The sequence below is a fragment of the Panthera onca genome, chromosome C1, assembly GCF_046562875.1.
Source record: "Panthera onca isolate mPanOnc1 chromosome C1, mPanOnc1 haplotype 2, whole genome shotgun sequence".
Taxonomy (NCBI): Eukaryota; Metazoa; Chordata; class Mammalia; order Carnivora; family Felidae; genus Panthera; species Panthera onca.
In genome coordinates this window covers 71,993,282-72,014,809 of record NC_138346.1, presented here as the reverse complement: position 1 = coordinate 72,014,809, position 21,528 = coordinate 71,993,282, and the positions used below count along the sequence as shown (strand labels likewise).

The 21,528-nt window shown below is 40.8% G+C and overlaps 1 protein-coding gene across 3 annotated transcripts in view; it reads right to left on the bottom strand.

Annotated features, from left to right (window-relative positions):
• ITGB6 (integrin subunit beta 6) overlaps positions 1-21,528 on the bottom strand; it is a 132,653-nt gene that overhangs the window by 71,535 nt on the left and 39,590 nt on the right. Inside the window, exons 2-8 of one of the 3 annotated variants that reach the window (XM_060626839.2) lie at positions 6,743-6,824; positions 5,993-6,045; positions 5,576-5,645; positions 5,392-5,467; positions 4,571-4,650; positions 1,803-2,007; positions 705-951 (exon numbers count right to left, since the gene is read on the bottom strand). In XM_060626839.2, coding sequence (XP_060482822.1) covers positions 705-951; positions 1,803-2,007; positions 4,571-4,650; positions 5,392-5,467; positions 5,576-5,620 — 653 coding nt within the window. In that variant the 5' untranslated portion in view covers positions 5,621-5,645; positions 5,993-6,045; positions 6,743-6,824. Of the gene's footprint in view, positions 1-704; positions 952-1,802; positions 2,008-4,570; positions 4,651-5,391; positions 5,468-5,575; positions 5,708-5,992; positions 6,046-6,742; positions 6,825-21,528 lie in introns of those variants that run through there. The other 2 variants (XM_060626838.2, XM_060626844.2) reach the window with 2 other exon arrangements.

Below are 21,528 nucleotides of genomic sequence, written 5' to 3'. Positions count from 1 at the left end.
TTTTTAATAGAAGGATGTTGAATCATTTGATTTTGAACGTGTCATTGACTGTACACGTATGCCATCACAAAGCAACTTTCCCCTGACCATCACCTGGATAACACATGGTTTTAATAGCTGACAGTAGCAGGTTACAATAGAGTCCATAATGCTTATTTTCCTACTGAATTGGGTAGCAGAGAAGGCTGGAAATAATAAGAGAAAGCCAAGCGATAAGAGAAATCCACATTTCCCAAAGTATGTCAGAGGGAACTGTATAAATTGGTATTTTGGCAGAAATCATGGTCATGGAGAAAAATACTCTGAGAAAGTATGGGTTACTGTCAAAGAGCCTCAGAAAGAGGCGGCCTTTGGGAATAGAAGGTCTCTGAGAGGTTGTAGATGGACACAGGCCATTGAAACCTATAGTGAAAGAGTCACTTCCCCTGTCTGCAGAACACGAAGCCAAATTTGCCACTCCTGAAAAAAGATTCTACACAGGAAGACAGATGTGAGGGTGCTGAAAGAACCCAAGGCCAGAACCAGGTATTAAGATGAGGTCACCTTGGTTCCAAAATGCCCGGACAACTGAGAGAGCTGCCAAGATCCAACCTGGCAGGAGGGAAATGCCAGGGAGTTAGCAAGCTCCTGGCAAGTGCCACTCAGAGCAGGGCCATCTCTACAGAAAATCAGTGTTCAAAGATGCCAGAGAATCATTTACTTACCTGCAAGGGTTGGCGATTTCTTCTGGTGTTGTTTTCATAAAAGGGGAGACGGGTTTTTCCACAAAAGAGCCGAAGCCCAGTCTAAAGTTGCTGGTTAATTTAGACATCTCCTTGGAAAGCAGGGAGCCCAGCTCTTTGATTGTGTTGAGGTCATCATCCATGGAGGCTGAGAGGTCCATGAGGTAATACAAGTCCACTGGATAGTCCTCTGTCTGGCGGACTTGCACTTGCAGGGTCTGTTCACTACCTGCAAAGCCCATGTAAGAAAAGAAAATACTTAAAAATACATTGAGACTGGGGCACCTGGGTGGCTCAGTCGGTTGGGCATCCGACCTCAGCTGGGGTCATGATCTCACGGTCCGTGAGTTCAAGCCCCACATCAAGGTCTGTGCTGATAGCTCAGAGCCTGGAGCCTGCTTTGGATTCTATGTACCCCGCCCCCCCTCTGTGTACTCTCCCTCCCACAGTCGTGCTCTGTCTCACTCTGTCTCTCAAAAATAAATAAATGTTTAGATGAAAAATACATTGAGACTTGTGAATAGCCATTTACTGGGCCAACTGGCTACTTCATACCAATAAGAACTTGCTGGAGATACTGAGGATTTCATAAACTACCTGGTCAAATTTACAAGTGAATGAGCCCATGAAAAATCTTTCAGCAGTGAGTTTAGAGCTACTAAAGGAGGTAAAAGTTAGGATATTTTATATCTCCTTGGGAGAACCAGCATCCATTTAGATGGAAGATAAGCTGAATTTTTTGTATGTGGTTTTAGCCAGGGAGAAGAAAATAAAGAGGTGTTTAAAGCTACATTACAGTTCTTGAAGAAATGTGAGGTAGGCCCTAACAACATTTGAGCAATTCAAATGCTTACTATTAGATAAGCTTATTTTAGTGATGCATTTGGAGTGTGAGTGACCAATGTGAATGAAGAAGAGTATTAGGCCAGAGATTCTCTATTTCCTTAAGAATGGGAACTCTGACTCATAATAATCATGATATGTAACATGGTACCAGATCTATTAGCTTAATAATGGTATTACCATATGTGACGGTAGATTTATTTACATGAGCCAATGCTCGTGTAAATCACAACATACCTGGTCTCAATTTAAGAGTCAAGCTTTGAGGTGCAATCTGAACAATGTCAGAACTATTTTTCTGTCTGCCTACACTGAGAGGCTTATTTGTAAGTATTTCTATTTGGGAGACAGGGTTTTCGATGAAGGTTAGTTGACATCCTTTAGCTAAAAGAGTTGCTGGGGTATCACACCTTTCTCCAATTCCAGATGGATGGGTAAAATTCTAAAACAAGAAAAAAAAAACAATAAAGAGAAAAATAAGACAAATCTCCGTTTCTTTATAAGACAAAATTTTTTTTTGCTTGTTTTGCTAGTTGGGCAGCTTGCCATACTCAGTATATCATATCCCCATGTGCCTGATGTTAATTGTAGGCCTAAAATTAAGTTATAGCAGAATAACCAGAGAATTCTGCCAGTGAAATTCTGAGTAAAATTGGATTCTCCTTTTAATTATACCCAGTTGAATTCCCCTACCAGTTGTTTATTTGTTTGTGTTGCTATTTTGTTCTTAATGCTCACTTCTTTAAAGCTCTGTGCCATGACCACCAGATCCTTGAAACGGTTGATAAAGTTAATATCATTCCATGAAAATATCTGCTTGGATTGACCTGTAGGCTCCTGGACTGTCTTAGCTCTCCGTGTGTCTGTTATCAAATCTGACGACAAAGAAAGCCTTTCCTGTGGGTTCTGAAAGGGCAAAGATTGTGACATCTCCCCATCTAGCTCTCTGTTCTGGCTTAACTTGTGGATACATTCATTACCCCTCTATTGAGGCCTTACTTCACTAAAGTTTGGGGACTTCACTACAGTCTTGGGGACTGTAAACTCAGTGTCTGAAAGTATTCCAGTTCAAGGTCTTTGGAACTTTTCTCCAAGATTTGGAAGTGGAGAAGGGAAGCAAAGAGAATATGGTGTAAAAGACTACTTTTTTGTGTAGGACTCAGGAGTTTCCCAGGCCCCTTCTGATCCACTTGGTAACAGGAGGCAGTGAGATGATGTTTCCAGGCTAGAAACAACCTTGCAACATTGACCCAGATGGAGTTGAGAAATAATTACCTGTCTTACCCCATAGCACAGCTGCTCTAGAGCTACTGAAGTTCTAGGCAACGTCAAATTTGAGGCTCATGGACTGTCATGCTTGGAAAGAAGCAAACCAAGGCTCATAGGGTTTTCCTCATCTCTTAGAATTCTAAGCCACTCTAGCTATTTCACCAACTAGAAAGGTTACATTTCTTCTGAAATTGATTTTTTAGAATTCATTATTTGTCAGTGAGGCCTGGTACATATTTGAGGCCCTAGACTAAGCATAGCAAATGCTGTAACTTCCCATGCTACATCCAAGGCGAACAGTGGCTTGACAAGGCCTCAGAACACTTCTCAACACAATATCGCTGCCACCACCTGTAACCACAGTGTTGGCCAAAGTGTCAGAGGTGGTGTTAACCATAGAACCTATTTTTTTTTCCAATCTACTCTAAACAGAAGCCTCGTGTACTGTTTGCTTCAGTTGTCTCAACTGATGTAACTACTTCTCCTGTTAGAGTGTGTTCAGAATACTCTGCCTTTGAAAATTGACAATAATGTGACTAACAAGTGTCATGCACAAGTAAAGCTATTCAGGAGTGACTTAAGAAGCCCCCTTTAATGAGTGCTAAAATAATACATTTAAATAAAAATCTACAGGTAGGCGTATTGTTAGACTGATTTGTCGTTGTGGGTCTCTGGCATGAAATTAACACCATCTTCTTCAGAGAGTCAATATAAAAAAATGTGGTTTTCCTCTTTGTATATTCTCAAAACTGCTTTTGATATATGAGTTTACAAAAAGCATAACTCCCTCACATGTGTATGTATGTCCCATCAGTCAGAACAGTAGTGGGGGAGTGAGCTGGGTCTGTGTTCTGTGTCTGTGAGGCTTTCCTCCATGGTATACACTCAACTTGGAATTTGAGATTTAGTAATTATAGCCTACTCCTGAGCCAGGCACTCAGGTTTGTTCCCCTTTGAGCATACTACTCAGTTCTTGCTGAACTTGGCGTTTGTATGCTTTGATTTGTGTTCAGATTCTTTTTGTGAGATTCAGTAGAGAATTGTTTTAAATCCAGGAAGAGTTAAGACAGCTCAGGAATCATTTACAGATGGCTCTAAGGTGTCACAGGAGGCAGTGACTTAGGATTCCTTGTTACATGTGCCCCCACCCCCTTATACTACTTTTACATAGTTTTCCGTTTGATCAGATAAGGAATGTCTGTTTCGGGCTTTGTCATCAGTGTGGTATAGAGTCACCAAGCTCATGAAAGCTTAATTTTTAGAAGAGCTGGATACTGTCTGAATACTCAAATTTGCCCCAAACCTGGAAGACATCTCTTAGAACCCGGCGGTGGCTCCGAATGGATCCTTAGACAGAGTGCAACTATGCTATTGAAGTTAAATGTATGTTTAACTTTAGAAAATATCCTCTCCGTGATCTCTGATTACTCAGAGCCTTGGCATTTGACATGTAACCGGTTAGAAGCGACTTTAAAATAAGAGGAGGGATCAGGTTAATAAAAGATGCCGAGTTAGGTATTTTTCACAATGATTTGACATTCACTACTTCCGCAAATTGTTTCCGAGAGTAATCACGTGAATGACACTGTGATCTACTAATGCTTACATTTTTCTTTCCTGATTTGTTTCGCTCCTATACCCCACAGAAGGCAGAAAACTATCAGAATAATCATCGATGGAATCCGCAGGAAGTATAACTGCAGTTTTTATAAACACGATGAAGTCATTTGTTTTACCTCCTGAGAACACCAGGCACACTGAGGTCCAATGAGTAAGCAGTCTTCACAGGTTTCTGCACCTCCCATAGCACAGCCACCTGTGTTTAAACCCAGCAAGACACAAGGGATTCAGCACACTTTCGGTCACTCCACTTACGAGAAAGAAGTATGGCTCTTAAAATACATGAATGAAACAACATCAAAGTCAATTTTAGTCTTCAAAGATCAGTCCTTGAAATTTTGGCAGCTCGTTAAAAAGTTCATATTTTACATCCGTCACATTGAGAACACTTATGTCTTTTTAGCCAAAATGATCATTCTTTTTTTTTTTCTTGAAATATAAAACTATCTCAGCTTTCACAAACTTAGAATCATTCAATTTATTAGCCTCATTCACTATCATCCACTTTAATTTTTAGAAATTATTTGCAACCATTAAAGAATGCTTCTCTCTTAAATGTGTTATTTTTTTATTCTTAAAATAAGGTTTTCTTTTTCAAGATTATTACTCTTAAGCGGAAGACCTTGTACAATAGAATAGCTAGAAAAGTTACCAAGATGGTTGTCACGAAGGTATTAAGGAGCCCTATTGTGTAGAAAAGCTGTTTAATTCTCCTCATTAAGATGCCCACGCAACCTTTGTATTTATTTACCTGAAGCCTGGAGCATTTGCTGTGGGAACAGCCCTGCCTCCGCCTGTAATTTGTTAGTGTTCCTTCAATGGCAACGAGCAAACGAACAGATCAAATAAAAAATGACTTCAGATCTAGTTTCTGAACCAAATGACAGGTTTGTCAAGCATACCGCGAAAGCAATATATCGGAGAGCTTAGGTCTTACCTTGTACGTGATCGTTCCTTCCTAGAAATAGAAAGAACAGGCAAAGCAGTTCAATCCCCATTCGTTTCAGTTCTCGCTGTGCAGACAGATTAAAAAATGAATTACCTTCAACATTACAAGACCAAAGCTGAACATCGTTAAAGTCTTTCTTTTCTTGAGGTGTAAAATTTTAAATACTACTTACGCTGCTTTGAAAAGAAACTTGAGATGTAAATTTAAAAGTTTTCATTAAGACTGAAATGAAAACAGGCTACCTGGACAGGTAAAGAAGGAAAGCTGTGTTTAAAAGCAACTTCAACATGATTTACTTCCTTGTTCTCCTTATAAGGAAGGCAGGTGTACGTACAATCACCAAGAAGGTGGGGAAATTCATTCAGCAGAAATTTTTGTATAAATTCTCTTAGTCTCTCTGCACCCTAGAGAAAGTTAATATCTTTAGTGAAATAGTAATCAATGAAATGTCAAAAGAGCAATGGAACTAGAATCTAAAGTTTTTCCTAAAATAGTTTTAATTTAATGGCAACAGTAAAGGTGATACATAAAATACAAGGCTATAACTTCTATGTAAGAAGCATTTTAAAAATAAGCTAAAGGCAGATACCTGAGATTTTTGTATTCCATTGTTAAATCCTTTGCAGAAAATTGAAATGAACTCTGAAAAATAAAATTCATTTTACAGTCAAACTAGAAGGCAGACTAGGGAAAGCAAAACACTGCTCCTTTGTTTTTCATATTGGATGAAAGATATTTTTTCATGAGTATAGAATTCTTTTTTTTTAAGTTTATTTATTTTGAAAGAGAGAGGGCACAAGTAGGGGATTGGCAGAGAGAGAAGAGAGAGAGGGAATCCCAAGCAGGCTCCATGCTGTCAGCACAGGGCCTGACACGGGGCTCAAACACAAACTGTGAGATCATGACCTGAGCTGGTATCAACAGCCAGACACTTAAACAACTGAACCACCCAGGAGCCCCCTCAGCATAGAATTCTCAATTAAAAAGTGTTATTGGAAATAAATATAATATATGAAAATGAAATTAGACCCAGAGTAGATAATTTCACAACAACAGCAATGGACACAGAAATGGTGGTGCCTAGGATTCAGCATCCCTTTGGATAGGGACCAACGGCTCTTCTTTCTGTCCCAGCCTCTAACTTGCCACTTAGCCCATAGCAGGTATTTACTTGTTAAAAGAAACAGTGACCAATTTAAAATATATACAATCTATGTCTAAATTCATGTGGTCGATTGCCTATTTTCCCAATGTATTCAGGAGAGTGTTTGGGGATTTGTAAAAACTGAAAACCAGTAAGAATCAAATATTCGCTTTGTTACTCTCTAAACTCTCTGACCTTGGACAGGCTTCTTTGTGGCTGGGCCTATGTCCTGGGAGATTATCCTTTAAAGGTGTATTTCTAGACAAGCATGCGAATTCTGTGGAGAGAGGAAAAGCTAATTATAGACTGCTCAGGTTCTTCTCGGAAGGCTGTGTTCAATTTTGAACTCCATCATACACAAGAACATGAAAGAACATGGCAAGAATCCTGTAGAGAGAAACTAGAATTATTAAAAAGCTGAAAGATATACCTTTTGGGAGAAAAATACAGTTGTACAAAATCAGTCGATTTATAAAAGCTTGAAGAAGAAATATTTGAGGCATAAAATATCTGTGTCCTTGATATTGTCTCCATATTTGTACTTAGTATTAGCAGTCATTCATTCATTCATTCATTCATTCATTCAGCAAATATTTATTGAACATCTACTCTGTGCCAGATATTGTTCTAGAAGCAGAGGATATGTCAGTGAACAAAAGCAAGTTCTTGACTCATGAAGCATATAGTCTAAGCTGCTTCTTAAAATCAGGCAATAATGAAGTTGACTAAAAATGACAAAGCTGGGTAAAAGGAAAGAGGGGTAGAGAGGGTATGTTATTTTATTTAGGATAATCAGGGAAGAGTTTTCTGCTCAGCTGACATCTGACAGAGCCCTAACTGACTTCGGCAACCAAATGCAAACGCCTTGAGACAGCCTCGTGCTCAGCATTGTCAAAGACAGTGAGAACAAAAATGGACAAGAAGCGTAGGAAATGAGGTCAGATTTAGAGGTAGAGGCCAGAGTGCATGTAGTGTCGACCTTGAACTTTATTCTAAATGTGTTTGCAAGGTCATCGGAAGGTCGAAAGCAGAATAATATTATTTGATTTGCATTTAAAAAGAATTACTCTGGCTGCCATGGAGGTCATAATGTATGGGGGAAGATTAGAAGGCAAGAGGCTGATTAGAAATTTATGGCAATTGTTGAGGACAGAGACAAAATGATTGAAACTAGTGTGTTGATGATATAGGAGGACAGTGGTAGGCGGATACAGGTTATAATTTGAAAACAGAATAAGGCTTATGGAATATTGGTGTGCATATGGAAGAGAGATTTTTGGCCTGAGCAACTGAATATATAATACTCTTTCCTAAGAAGGGTTACCCTGGGTAAAGATCAGGTTTCACATGGTGGAGGATGGAACTAAAAAATACGTTATGCTTGAGACCTCTGGAAGATAACCAAGTGAAGACGACACATAGGCAGCTTGGTATCTGAGTCTGGGAGTGGGGGTGGTTTTGAAGTGTGAACTGTAAATTTGAGATCATCAAAGTGGATTTAAGCTGAATTAGATCCCAAGCAAGGGAAGGTAGATAAGGAAGAGCTCTGAGAACTAAACCCTGGGGCCTGCAAATAGCTAGGGGTCTGGAGCAGAAGGATCCAGTAAAGGAAGCTGCTATCTAAAAAACACTCCTCTAGCTAAACAGGAACTTCTTTCCTGGAAGACCATTCTCCAAGTATCTCCCACATTTGTGTCTATCTTGCGAGCAGAGGCACTGACTGCTTTTGTTCTGGATTATCTTTTCAAGGGTGTTTGCAAAGTGAATTGCCTTTGAAGGTAGAGATACTGTCTGTCTGTAGGACAAAGAGCAAATTGCTTCCAGCTTTGGAAGACAGAGATGAGTCACCCTCAGAATAGGAGCAAGCATGCTTATTGCCCATTATAAAGGATTCAGTTTCCCTAAGCTTGGGGCTCCTCTCTTGTAACACAGGCATTCACATGAGCAGGTGCCACTTCTTCCCCTTTGTGTCACCTCCTGGGAATTGGCCTTGGGGAACTGGTAAAAAGAAAGTGCTGTTCCTCTGGCCATTGCTATTGCTGTGAATAACATAGTCCATTATCTCTGACCTAGGCACCTCATGTGTCTGTCAGCACCCATGGATCTGTGATAAGCTAACTTGTTAGCTTGCAAGGAAAATCTCAAGTCCTTCACAGTTCTTGACAATTTTCTACTTGAAATCCACCTTTTCCTATAGACTAAACATGCAATTGTCAAATCTCATTTTTAAAAAAAAATTTTTTTAACGTTTTTTGAGAGAGAGAGACAGAGTATGAGAGGAGGAGGGGCAGAGAGAGGGAGACAGAATCTGAAGCAGGCTTCAGGCTTTGAGCTGTCGGTGCAGAGCCCAATGCAGGACTCATGGACCATGAGATCATGACCTGAACCAGTCGAACCCTTAACCGACTGAGCCACCCAGGTGCCCCTGTCAAATCTCATTTTGAAAGATAATCTTACACCCCAAAAGACTGCCTAAAATACCTTGGACTGACCAGTGCCGCCCCAGTCATTGAGCAGTCTGTGTACCCACTGACCTCCCTGGCAACCACCATCAGGTACTTTGGACGAGCTGGGATCAAAGATACCTGCACAACCCTGGATGTGACCACTCCCTAGAAAGTTTTCTCTAAGGATCTAGCCACCACCAAAAATCTACCTCTCCCAGCCTGTCTTGCAGTTAAGAGAATTCCAGTGACTAACTCATGCCAATGGAATATGAGTGAGAGTGGCTTACACCAGGTCCAGGCCATCTTCATGCCCCTCTGCCAACTGGATGCGGGCAGCTGCAGCAAGGTCCTAGGGAAATTCCAGACACTGAGTTCGACCCTGTGCTTAAATTGAGGACCCTGTACCATCCCATGTATAGACTTCCATCCCAGTTCTTAAAGTCATAATTGCACTGCTTTATCTATCCTGTCTCCGATTGCAACCCCTCAATGTTAATTCCCTCCCCTACTTCCAAGCCTTTGCACATTCCTTTGTGCTGCGTGGAGGCCCCTGCCTTCATCTCATTCCTCTCACTGGCTAACCCAGCTCACTGCCAGGTCTCAGAGCAGACATCAGTACCCACAGGAGGACCTTCATGGTCTCTCCAGACCTCTGTGTGCAGACTTTCTCTAGGACAGCCCTGTTCACTCTGCTTGTAATTGCCTAATACTTGCCTCTCGTGCCCACTAGGCTGGGAGCTCCTTTAAGGCACTTGCTTATTCAACAAGTATTTATTGAATTCTTCCTCCATAACAGGCAGGGACTGTGTCTTAATCTTTATATTCCCAGCAAACAGCATAATGCCTAGTACTTTGTAGGTAGTCAGTTAATATTTATCAAGTAAATGAATGAATTTTATATCTTCATTGTCAAGATTTTTCCCTGTTATAAAGCAGGTACTCTATGGATATTGAGTAAATTGATAAGTAAATGAATGAGTGCTTTTTGGAAACTACATAATATAATTAGGAGAGGGAAAAGGTGTCCCCTGCTTGGGTGGTGATGAAAGTTGACAGAAAGCTTAAAAGGCAGGGTGGAAAAAAATACTTTAGAGAAAATATAAAGCAGAACAATACTACAAGAAAACATCCATCCACTCTGTTTTCACCTGGGCACCACTCTAGATAATTTGTAACAGGCTATAAGGCATAGAGAAAACATTCTTGCTTCCTGAAGATGTGGTGCCTGGTGCCTTCTCCTGGAAAGTACCTGCCCTCTGTACCCCTATAGATGGAAGTGGCCCTCATTGTTCCATGAGCTAACCAGCACCCCATGAGGTATCCTAAATGAAAACAGTGTCCCCTTAGCCAAGCCACTCAGATTAATTACTTCTGTTCCTTTATATATGGAATTTGAACTAGAAAGCACAGACTAAAAAATCAAGGATTTGGCACTGAGGCTGAAGCTGAAGCTAGCAGGGAGAAGATATCCGGTTAGAGGGAAAATGATGCTTCAGGAGTGAATCAATGTCTAGAGGAACTGGCAGCTACAAGAAGGTAAAAGAGGAAGAAGCCCGAGGTAGAGGAAAGCCATAATGAGCAGAAGATGAAGTGGTGGGTTGAGAGTATCAGAGTCAAAGCAGCAGAGAAGGGCCCCTGTACCACATGAAGAGGACACTAGAGTCAGGTCCGCAAACTCACTCTGTCAAGGAGGAAGCATGGCACAGGCTGAGAATTGCTATGGATCCCACATGCCCGTCCAGATCAAATGTCTCTGAGGCTTGGTCTTCCTGGGTTTCACAAGATCCTGTCTCTTTTAGGGCACTGTGTATTCTTACAACCAATTCCCATCACTTGTAGGGTGTCCAAGGAGTCTGTATATTCTTTAAAATCAAGAGATCCTGTCACATCATGTAAAATTTGAACAGAATTATACTTTCCTGATTGCTCAGAGTCCTGCCTGGGGCTCTCACTCTGAGGGTCTGACCTTCTTCAGAGGATCTGAGCCAGGGGGGCAGGGGAAGTAACACAGCTCAGCTCTTACACTCTGCCCTTCAACTAGCCTTTCCTTCTGAGATTCAGAAATGGGCTGAGTTCAGCAGAGCCCTAACTTCAGGAAGCCATGTGAACCCATCTGCCTCACTATAATTGGCTTGGGTCTCTCCAGACACAGCCAGTCATCCATATTAGAGAATGACAATCTAGGGCTCAGTTGGGCCAGCCTCCAGGTACCTCAAAACACTCCTGAGTAAGCCTGGGTGGCATCCAATTCAAACTCCGGGGACCTTAGTGAGGACTGCTAGCTCCTGGGATGCACTACCTGCTTTATTTCAAGTACCAGTGACAAGTCCACCTGTAGTTGTCTTTCCAAGAAAATGTTTCACAGTGAGTAGAAGACAGAAGAAAGAAGACAGTGGAAATGGATGCTTTGTCTTAGGGTCTGACCCTGATGCATTTATGTATGTGACACACTGCAGGGTAGGCCTTCTGCGGCACGCTATGGCTGACTTGTGGATGTGTGTAATTCAGGGAGTGCAGAATCTGGAAGTGGATACGTTTGTCTCATATTCAAGACTTTCAGAAAAATTCTTTTAAAGAAGGATATGGAATAGTTTCCTGTCATCTTAGTGAATAATGCCCATGGTATATTAAGTGCTAGTGAAATTTTTTGTGGCCTAGGTCTTACATTCTAGTCTGGAGTTTACTTTTTCTCTTGTGGTAAAATATACATAACATAAAATTTATCACCGTAACCATTCTTAACTGTATAATTCATTGGCATTAACTACGTTCACATTGTTGTGACTTTCACCAGTATCCATCTCCAGAATTTTTATCATCCCAAACCAAAATTTTGTACCCACTAAACAATAACTTGCTGTGTCCTTGGCCCCCGTCAACCACAACTCATTCTTTCTATCTCTATGAATTAGACTATTCTAGGGAATTCACATAAGTAGAATCATACAATAAAGTCTCTTGGGGTGCCTGGGTGGCTCAGTCGGTTAAGCGGCCGACTTCGGCTCAGGTCATGATCTCGTGGTCTGTGAGTTCGAGCCCCGCGTCGGGCTCTGTGCTGACAGCTCAGAGCCTGGAGCCTGTTTCAGATTCTGTGTCTCCCTCTCTCTGACCCTCCCCCATTCATGCTCTGTCTCTCTCTGTCTCAAAAATAAATAAACGTTAAAAAAAAAATTTTTAAAGTCTCTTATATGTGACTTATTTCACTTAGCATAATGTTGGCTCATCCACATTGTAGATGTTTTAGAATATCGTTCCTTTTTCAGAAATAGTATTCCACTGCGTGGATAAAGCACATTTTGTTTATCTCCTCGTCTGTCCGTGGCCATTTGAGTTGCTTCCACCTTTTGGCTATTGTGAATAATCCTGCTACGAACATAGGCTCTGTTTGAGTCTGGAGCTTCCTTTGTAAAGTCTACATGACACCCATGCTGGGAGGAAGTCGGATGCAGTGGGAAGAATTTACATTTTTTGTGTAGAGACCTGGGTTCAAACAGCAGCCCTGCCAGGTCCTACTGTATATCCTTGGGGATTGATCTCTGAGCACTTTAGTTTCCAGTCTGTGAAATAGTGATAATATCCACTTTTCAAGATTATGGTGAAGATTCAATTATACCATTCTGGGATAAATCTGTATTGTGAAGGGCCCAAACATTATATGATTTGGGGTGCCGTCTTCAAGAAAAGGAATGCAAAATTGGAAATAAATTAGGTATGGAAGTGTCTATCTAGTTAAAATGAGCAAGAAAGCAAGAAAGGAAGGAAGGAAGAAAAGGAAAGAAAGAAAGAAAGAAAGAAAGAAAGAAAGAAAGAAGAAAGAAAGAAAGAAAAGAAAAGAAAAGAAAAGAAAAGAAAAGAAGCCAAACAAACCCATGATAAACTATGCAAGACTTGGAGAATCCACTCCCTTCCTTCATGATATCTCCTTAGGCAGTTCACCAGAAATGCTTCCTCATGGTAATCCGGCTTCCTCGTCCGCACTTGGAGCCACCTGCAGCCCCCAGCTACTCCCAGACACCTGTACAACGTGGCACCTAGACTGAGCCTTCATTCCTTTCATGCCAAAACTCCCTCTGATTTCACTCAGGATTCATGTTTACTGTAGTTAGCTTTATTGAGTTCTTCCCATTTGCCAGGCACTGTTAAACATTTTGTTAATATTGCCTTATTTCATTCTCAAAGTTCCCCTATGAAGTAGGGACTATTTTATTTCCATTTACCAAATGAGGAAACTGAGGCACGAGAAGCTCTGTAACCTGCCCAGTGTCACTGACCTGCTCAGGCAGCAGAGCCCTGGAGACAGAACGCTCCCTCCAACCTGAGCTTAGCGTCAGTAGGGAAACTGCCTCCTGATAGATAAAAGATGTTCATAGAATTGTCAAGCAGCTGTCAGCAAGAAATTAAATCCTCCAAGGAATCTTCAAGCATGTCTGCCTCTCAATCTCCACAGTTGGAGACTCTGTCTCCAGCTCTAGCTCTGTATCCAGCTGTCTTCCTTTTGGTTTGTTTTGTTGTTCATCTTGTGGGTCATTCACCACCAAAAATGAGACAGAAATGTGGTCCTGGATCACACAATCATGTTTTTATTCCTCCTCTGATTGAAGTCTGCTACAAAATCACTTAAAAACAAATGAAACAAAGCATGCTGCCCGGCCCTTCAGGGGAAGGAGACACCACTTGGGAGCCAGGCCTGGCATCAAGTCCAGAAGAGGGAGGTCACAGGCATGTCCTGTGGCCAGGAAATGACTCAGAATTAACTCCTCCTGGTCGTCCACATGCAGTCACCCTCCACCCAATTTTGGAGTTCAGTACTCAGTCACACTTAGTTAAAAGAAGATAGTTCTTACTTGGCAAATCTGATGTAAATCTTACATGTTAGGCCTGCTTGAGAAGCGTATTCACTTCAGGTATGGGAAATTATTTTGAATTTAAAAGAACTAGCTCCTTCTGTACTTTAGTTTGTGGAAAAAATTCCAAAGACAAGATTTTTCATGAAATATCAGTGAATCTGAGTTTATTCTGACTTGACTCAGAACTAGACTCTCTCTTTGTGCCCCTATTTTCCTATCTATGAAGTGAACGGTATGCCATGGTAAGACGTCCATTGCAAAGTGATTTACTCATTCACAGCTTGCAAAACCATTAAATATTTTTTTTCTTTTCTTTTTAAAAGATAATTCAAGTGGTCTATCCAGAGGTTAGGATTCCTTGGTTTTAAGCAAATATTTTTTTTTTCTGATGAGCACCATCACTTATATATGGGGCTGCAATGGGCAGCAGCATTACTGGTAAAAACTGGTTCTGATTTATTCATTCATTCATTCATTCACTCACTCATTCAGCAGATACCTGTTGAGATCCTACTATGTCCCAAGCACTGTTCTGGGAATACAACATTGATTAAAACTGACAAAGTCTCTCCCTTATGGAGCTTACATTCCTCGAAGAGATGGACAATAAACCCACAAACAAATAAAGATGCCAGGCAGTGACACATGCTAAGAAAAGTAAAGGATAGTAAGAGGTCAGAAAATGGCCAAGGTGGGGTAGCCAGAAAAGCTTCTGATAAGGTGGCGTTAAACAATACCCTGGAAGTCAAGGAGGGAGACACATGGCTCTCTGGAGGAAGATCAACTATAAGGTTTTGGGCAGCACTATTTGGTAATAGACAAGGTGGCTGGTGAAATTAGGTTGGACAGAGTGAATGACCATGAGGAGGTAATAGGGGACAGGCCAGAGAGGCAACGGGAAGTAGGGAGCTCATTAGGAGAGTCTTGTTGGCCATGGGCAGGACTCTGGATTTGTATTCTGAGAGAGAAAGAAAATTTTTATGGGGTTTTGGTGGGACATGATGTAGCTAATGTTTTAATGTTTTGAAGGGATCACTCTGATCAGACAAAGATGGAAGCGGGGAGACCTATCAGAGGCTATTTTAGTAGTTGTGACCAGAGATGTTGAAAGCTCAGACAAGGAAGGTAGAAAGAAGTGGTTAGATTCTGGACATACTTCCAAAATAGACAGGATTTACAAATGGACCTTGTGTAGGGAAGGAGAGAAATCAAGGGCTCAAGGAAGAATCCAAGAATAACGGAGGTCTCCACTTGATAACCCCACCATCACCAACAGGTTTTTCCAGACATGTCATAGAGACATTGGATAATGTCAGCCTACAGTAAGAGTCATGGTCAGTTCTAGTTGGCTCTGATAACCTGTGGAGTCACGTGGAATCATAACTGTGCAAAAGGTGTTCTTGGCAGAACAGGCAGGGTCAGAACTATGCAGGCAGGTGCTCCATGGTGAGACTGTCAACATACTTGTGTTGTTAATATTCTTTTAGTCCACTGAAAGTCTGATTAGCTGATGTCTCTGTTCTTGAATTCTTCATGACTTGGCATTTGGGGAGCAAAAGAAAACCTGGAAAATCCCCATGGCCCCACAGTCCTCTCTAGCTGCACAGGTAGATGATTGGGGTGACTTTCAATACCAAGAGTCTGCCCTAACAGATTTTTAAAAATGCATTTCTCATTAGGCCACTGTGAGAGGGCAAGTGAGCTGGGCATTTTTAATTAAAACAAGATCTTGCAAAGTGGAAGGATTTCAGACTTTTTTCCTTAAAGATGCAATTTAGGGGCACCTAGGTCGCTCAATTAGTTAAGCATCCAACTCTTGGTTTCGGCTCAGGTCATGATCTCACAGTTGGTGAGTTTGAGTTCTGCATCAGGCTTTGTGCTGACAGTGAGTGTGGAGCCTGTTTGGGATTCTCTCTCTCTCTCTCTCTCTCTCTCTCTCTCTCTGTGCCCCACCCCTGCTCGTGCTCTCTCTCTATCTCAAAATAAATAAATTAACTTAAAAAAAAGATGCAATTTATTAGCTGCAACAGTAGAGATGGTTTTTACTTATTATTATTATTATTATTATTAAAGTAGGCTTCACGTCCAGTGCAGAGCCCAATGCAAGGCTTGAACTCAAGACGCTGAGTTGACATCAAGAGTCAGACACTTGGGGCACCTGCGTGGCTCAGTCAGGTAAGTGTCCAACTCTTGGTTTTGGCTCAGTTCATGATGTCACAGTTTCATGAGGTCAGGACCCGCATTGGGCTTTGTGCTGGCAGCATGGAGCCTGCTTGGGATTCTCTCTCTCCCTCTCTCTGCCCCTCGCCCACTCACACTGTCTCTTTCTCTCTCAAATAAAACATAACTTAAAAAAAAAAGAGTCTGGTACTTAACCAACTGAGCCACTCAGGCACCCCAAGGTTTTGTTTTTGTTTTTGTTTTTGTTTTAATGTTTTTGTTTTCTTTTTTGAGAGAGACAGAGACAGAATTCTAGTGGGTTAGGGGCAGAGAGAGACGGAGACAGAATCCGAAGCAGACTCCAGGCTCTGAGCTGTCAGCACAGAGCCCGACTCAGGGCTCGAACTCCTGAGCTGTGAGATTATGACCTGAGCCTAAGTCAGATGCCCAACCAACTGAACCACCCCGGCGCCCCAAGGTTTTTATTTTCTAAAAAAACTGGGAGAAATGGTCACCAGCAATTACATTTAAGGAATATCCTTGAGGAGTTCTATAGAAGGTTTATTACTTTCAACTGCCATTTTATGGACTTTTCTGATTGTTGCTGATGCCCACTCACTGAATTCTACCAGTAAGTTTAATACCCAATAAATTATTCTAACAATTATTCAAAAATCTCGTTAGCCTGGTGATGTCTCAATAATTGGAAGGGGAGAAAGAAGAAAAGCAAAATTCAGCTGGCATGTATTAATGATGGTATGTCGGATTTTTACACAGCAGAAACAATGTATCTTTATGTTGTTGGGCTTGATTGCTTTCAGACAAAATGTGCCTCCAAGGAGCTGTCAGATGTGAGGGACTTCGAGGAAGTGTGAAAACTGCCTGCCTGTCCTACAACCTGTTGTCTCAGGGCTCCTCTGGGTGCAGCTGTACTGGCAGAGAGTCCCTTCTCTAGGCCAGGTAGCCCAAGAGCGTGTACCAGGGTTTCAGCTGATGCCTAGTGCAGTGGAGGGCTCAACAGTAGTTTCAACATTTTTTTAGGTAGTGAGTAATTTTCTTCTTATCAAGGAGTTCAAAATGTTAAAATTCCAACCAAAACACATATAGTGAAAGTTTTTGATAGAAGAAAATTTGTGTTCGTTGCGTATGTTTGGGGAGAGTTTGCTTTTTTGTTTTTTGTTTCTTGTTTTTTTTTTGGCAAATATTCCTATACATTGATCGAATTAGGATATCTGGAGCATTAATAGCTCAAATGCATGGAAAATGCAGTTGTTGGCTCTGGTCTCATCCAGACCTTGGTGGATTATTGGATATTTGTTGCACAGTGTAAATTAATTTTGAAATGGTTTGGGGTCTAAACTTTAGGCAACCAAGGATTAGGAAGACAGGATTTAAATGTTAGGTCAACCAATAGAATGATTTATTTTGTTGTGTGTCACTGGAGGAAGAACACTGAATAAAGTATGACTTTAGATCATAATGTATCAATATTGTCTCCTGAAGTCTGTTCTCAAGAGAGCTGTTAATCCTTGCCGTTATGATGAAATGCTCCTATAGTTTAGTTAATACAGATGATCAAATCTCCCATATCAGAAATCACAATGCTCATTAACCTATTAAACACTTTAAGAAGCCCCACAGTGAAGAAAATAGCTTACCTTTGTTTAACAATTAAACAAACAAATATTTGCTTAAGGAAAGTCTTTTTTCTTCATGTATTTATTAGCATCCCTAGATCCATTTCCATCTAATAGTTTCAGAAGAAGAATAGAGATATTGAAAGTTTATGAATATTTACCTAGGCTACTGTCAAGGAGATCCAGAATCAAATTTAAAAATTGTAGCCAGAAAAAAAAAATTGTAGCCAGATTTCCCAAGAAAATCCAGGTCTGAATTTGTTTCCTGTTGTATTTTGAAGGCATTATCTAATTCAAAGATCTTTCAAGATGGGTTTTCCTGAAAAAAAAATTCTCTTTCTCAGAGAAGTCCAAAGGGCAAGTCCATTTAGATGGTAGTTCAGATAAGGGACTTGGGATAGTGCTGACTCAAACCTCTAAACTCAAACCCAGGCCTTGACCTTGGTTATTTAAAAAGCCCAAATATCATTGGGCTTTTTGTACTGAACAACTTAGTCTTGTCTCCCTTGTGAGACACTGCACGTTACTTCCCTATGACACAGAGGACCCCACTGCTGCTTGTGTCCGCCCTTTGCTTATTTCTTATTAGTACAGCAGCCCGTCCTCAAACTCTCATTGGTGTACTCATCAGCCTGTCTTGACTGCAGGTCTAGAAGAGTTCTTTGGGTAGGAAGCATCGCTTTCAGGCAAGAGATTGTGCAACATTTTGTCGTTGTTGTTGTTGCTGTTGTTTTTTTCTGTCTCAGGCTCTTAGGATGTAAGGCTTCAGGCAAGGTCGGAAAGATCTGCTTAGATCTGGATGTCCCTCCTTGATATCATCATTCTGCTAACAAGACCCATTTCTAACAGTGGTCAGTTGTGTGTCATTCTTTAACAATAAAAATGTTGTTCCTTCATTGAGATAAGAGCCTAAGTGAATATATAAGAAATGAGTTATTTGTCTATGTTGTGAGGTGTCAAAATAGCAAAAGAAGAGTCACTGTAATTCACTCTGCTTAATTTTCCAAGAAAAGGGTAAAATGGGATATAGGTGCTTTTAAAACATGGAAGCCAATAACTTATTTTTTTTTTTAACACATAAGGACCATGTTTCAAAGCTTATATTTGAAAGTATTTTTTTTTCTTGTTCTCAGATAAGCAACCTGGATTATTCATTTGAACTACATGCAGAGAGTAGGAACGTTGTCAGAAATCAGTTTGAAAATCCAAAAACCAAGAAATACTGAGATAAAGAAAGAGAACATTCACCGATTTTATGTGGCTGAATCTAGCTTTGGAGTGAAACAAAACTAAAGTTACAATAACATTTTCAGACAACCCCACTCTAACAACATAGCATCATCTTACTTTAGAAAGAAATCATTTAACCTGTTCCATGGAACATGAAAAACAAATTACTTTGGTCTTGATAGTAATCTTAAAACAACAATAGCAAACAATCGCCCTACAATGTACCAGGAACCGTTCTAAATCTTTTTTCACACTGTTAGGTAAGCTACTAATATTCTACCCTTTTAAAACACAATATTTAGGGGCACCTGGGTGGCTCAGTCAGTTAAATGTCCAACGTCGGCTTAGGTCATGATCTCACATGAGTGAGATCTTGCCATGAGTTCGAGCCCTGCATTGGGCTCTGTGCTGACAGGTCAGAGCCTGGAGCCTGATTCAGATTCTAGGTCTCCCTCTCTCTCTGCCCCTCCCCCACTGTGCTCTATCTCTCTCTCTCAAAAATAAACATTAAAAAATTAAAAATAAAAATAAACAATAATTTAATTTGATATTTTAGAACAGTTTTAGATTAATTAGTACAGAGGGTTCCCATAGGTCTCACACCCAGGCATCTCTATTATTCCCTATCAGTACATCTTAGATTAGTATGGTATATTTGTTACAGTAATAAACCCATATTGATACATTATTATCATCTAAAGTCCATACTCTATTCAGATTTCCTCAGGTTTTACTTAATGTCCTTTTTTTATTCAAGAATCCAATACAGGAAACCACATTACACCTGTTGTCATATTTCCTTAGGCTCCTCTTGAATTCTCCCCATTATACAAAAGAAAAAAACCAAACCAAAAACAAACGCTGCACAGAGAGAGGTTAAATAACTTGCCCGTGGTCTCATAGTTACTAAGTGGAAAAGTTGGCCACAAATCCAAGCAGTCTGATTCCGGCATGGGATTCACCTTTGTACTGAATTATTGTTGCTCTAATAGTATTATTTCAACTTGAATTACTTACATGACGTGTCTGGTCAGGCAGCAGAGTGGTGAATGTACCTGACCCAGGTCCTACTTAGTGTTCTCTTCGGTCTGAATCATCTCCTCTTCTTATACGGACAATTATAATTGGATTTAGGGCCCACCCAAAGAGTCCAGGATGATCGTCTCAAGATCCTTAATTTCTCTGCAAATCTCTTTTCTAAACAAGATCACATTCACAGGTTCTGGGTAGACATATCTTCTGCTACGGTCACGTTCAACCCACTACAGGGGCTAATAATGCGCACAGGGCTGTTGTGAGGTACTCGATACATGGTAGGCATACTTTAAAAATAATAGCCATTTTATCATTCTTTTATACAGCATGAGACCCCGGATACAAAAGTGTTAAGTTGGGTAAATGTCTCAACTGAAATAAATGCATTCATCTGTATCTAGTTTACAACTATTATTAACCTTAACGATTGCTTTATATTATGGTTGTCTTAGTTCCTAACACTCGGTCCTGCCAGGAACTTCACAAGGTTGTGTGAATTGAGCCTTCTTTCTTTACTAGGTGGCAGGGGTGGGGGACACCCTCAATCAACACTTTCAGCTAATGACTTTTGTCAGAAACACAAAAGGGCTTCAGGCTTACAAATAATTTCCTCATCAAGAGTATTATGACCCGGAGTCTTGATGAATGAATTTCCTGTCCGTTGCCCATGCTGATGGATATGCAGCAGAAAAAAACAGCTGGGCAGCCTCAGCTGCTTCTCTGCCCTTTGGCTACCCTCTGTGGTCACTAGATGTGGCAGCCCCATTTCCTGATCTGGATCTTTATTTCAGGGATGGAGTTAGGGCTCACTGCTGAGTTTTCAACACCCATCCCACTTCACCCCCACTCCTCTGCATTGCTGTTCCACCCCTTCCCCGTGCTGTCTCTTGCAGTCACTTCCCTCTGAGTTGGCTTCTGTGAAATTCCTTCTGCATTGGTCAGAGCCACAGAGTCTCAGAACGTTAGGGCAGAAAGGACATTTAGACAGCCAAATCCAATCTCCCTCTATTGTTTCCCCAACGCTGTCTTTATATAGTCAGCCAATGCACTGAACATCTACTCTGGGTGACACGTGATGCTAGGTGCTAGTTATGGTGAGCCAGCTCAATGGAAAGCTTCCCAGAATGACAGCGGGTCACCTCCATGCTGCCTGAGTAGGTGTCCATATAATCTCTGATACCTTATGTTTTACTTAGAAGCAATCCTTTAATATACATGTTCTTAACCTGAGGTCTACCTACTAACAGAACTTGGGGAGGAGGGTCTGTGGCCTTGGAATGGGAAAATAATTATACCAATCTCAGATTAAAATGAAACATTTCCTTCCATTATAAATGCAGAAAACAAACCACTGTCATATTAGCAGTACCCGTTAACTCTCACCAGGAGAAATTGCACATATTTCTCATATCACTTTATATTCGTGGCAGATATTTCAAAATGTTGTCAACACTTATCATTGTGTCAAAATCATAGTAGTCATTAGACCTGCCTCTGGGCGTTGTTATTTAAAGTGTTAATAAAGAAGTACGTGTGTTACTGTAACATAAATTTGTTTTTCAGTACTTTGATAGCCATGTTTCAATCTAATTGGCTATATTTTAGGAATTTTAAAACATTTTCCC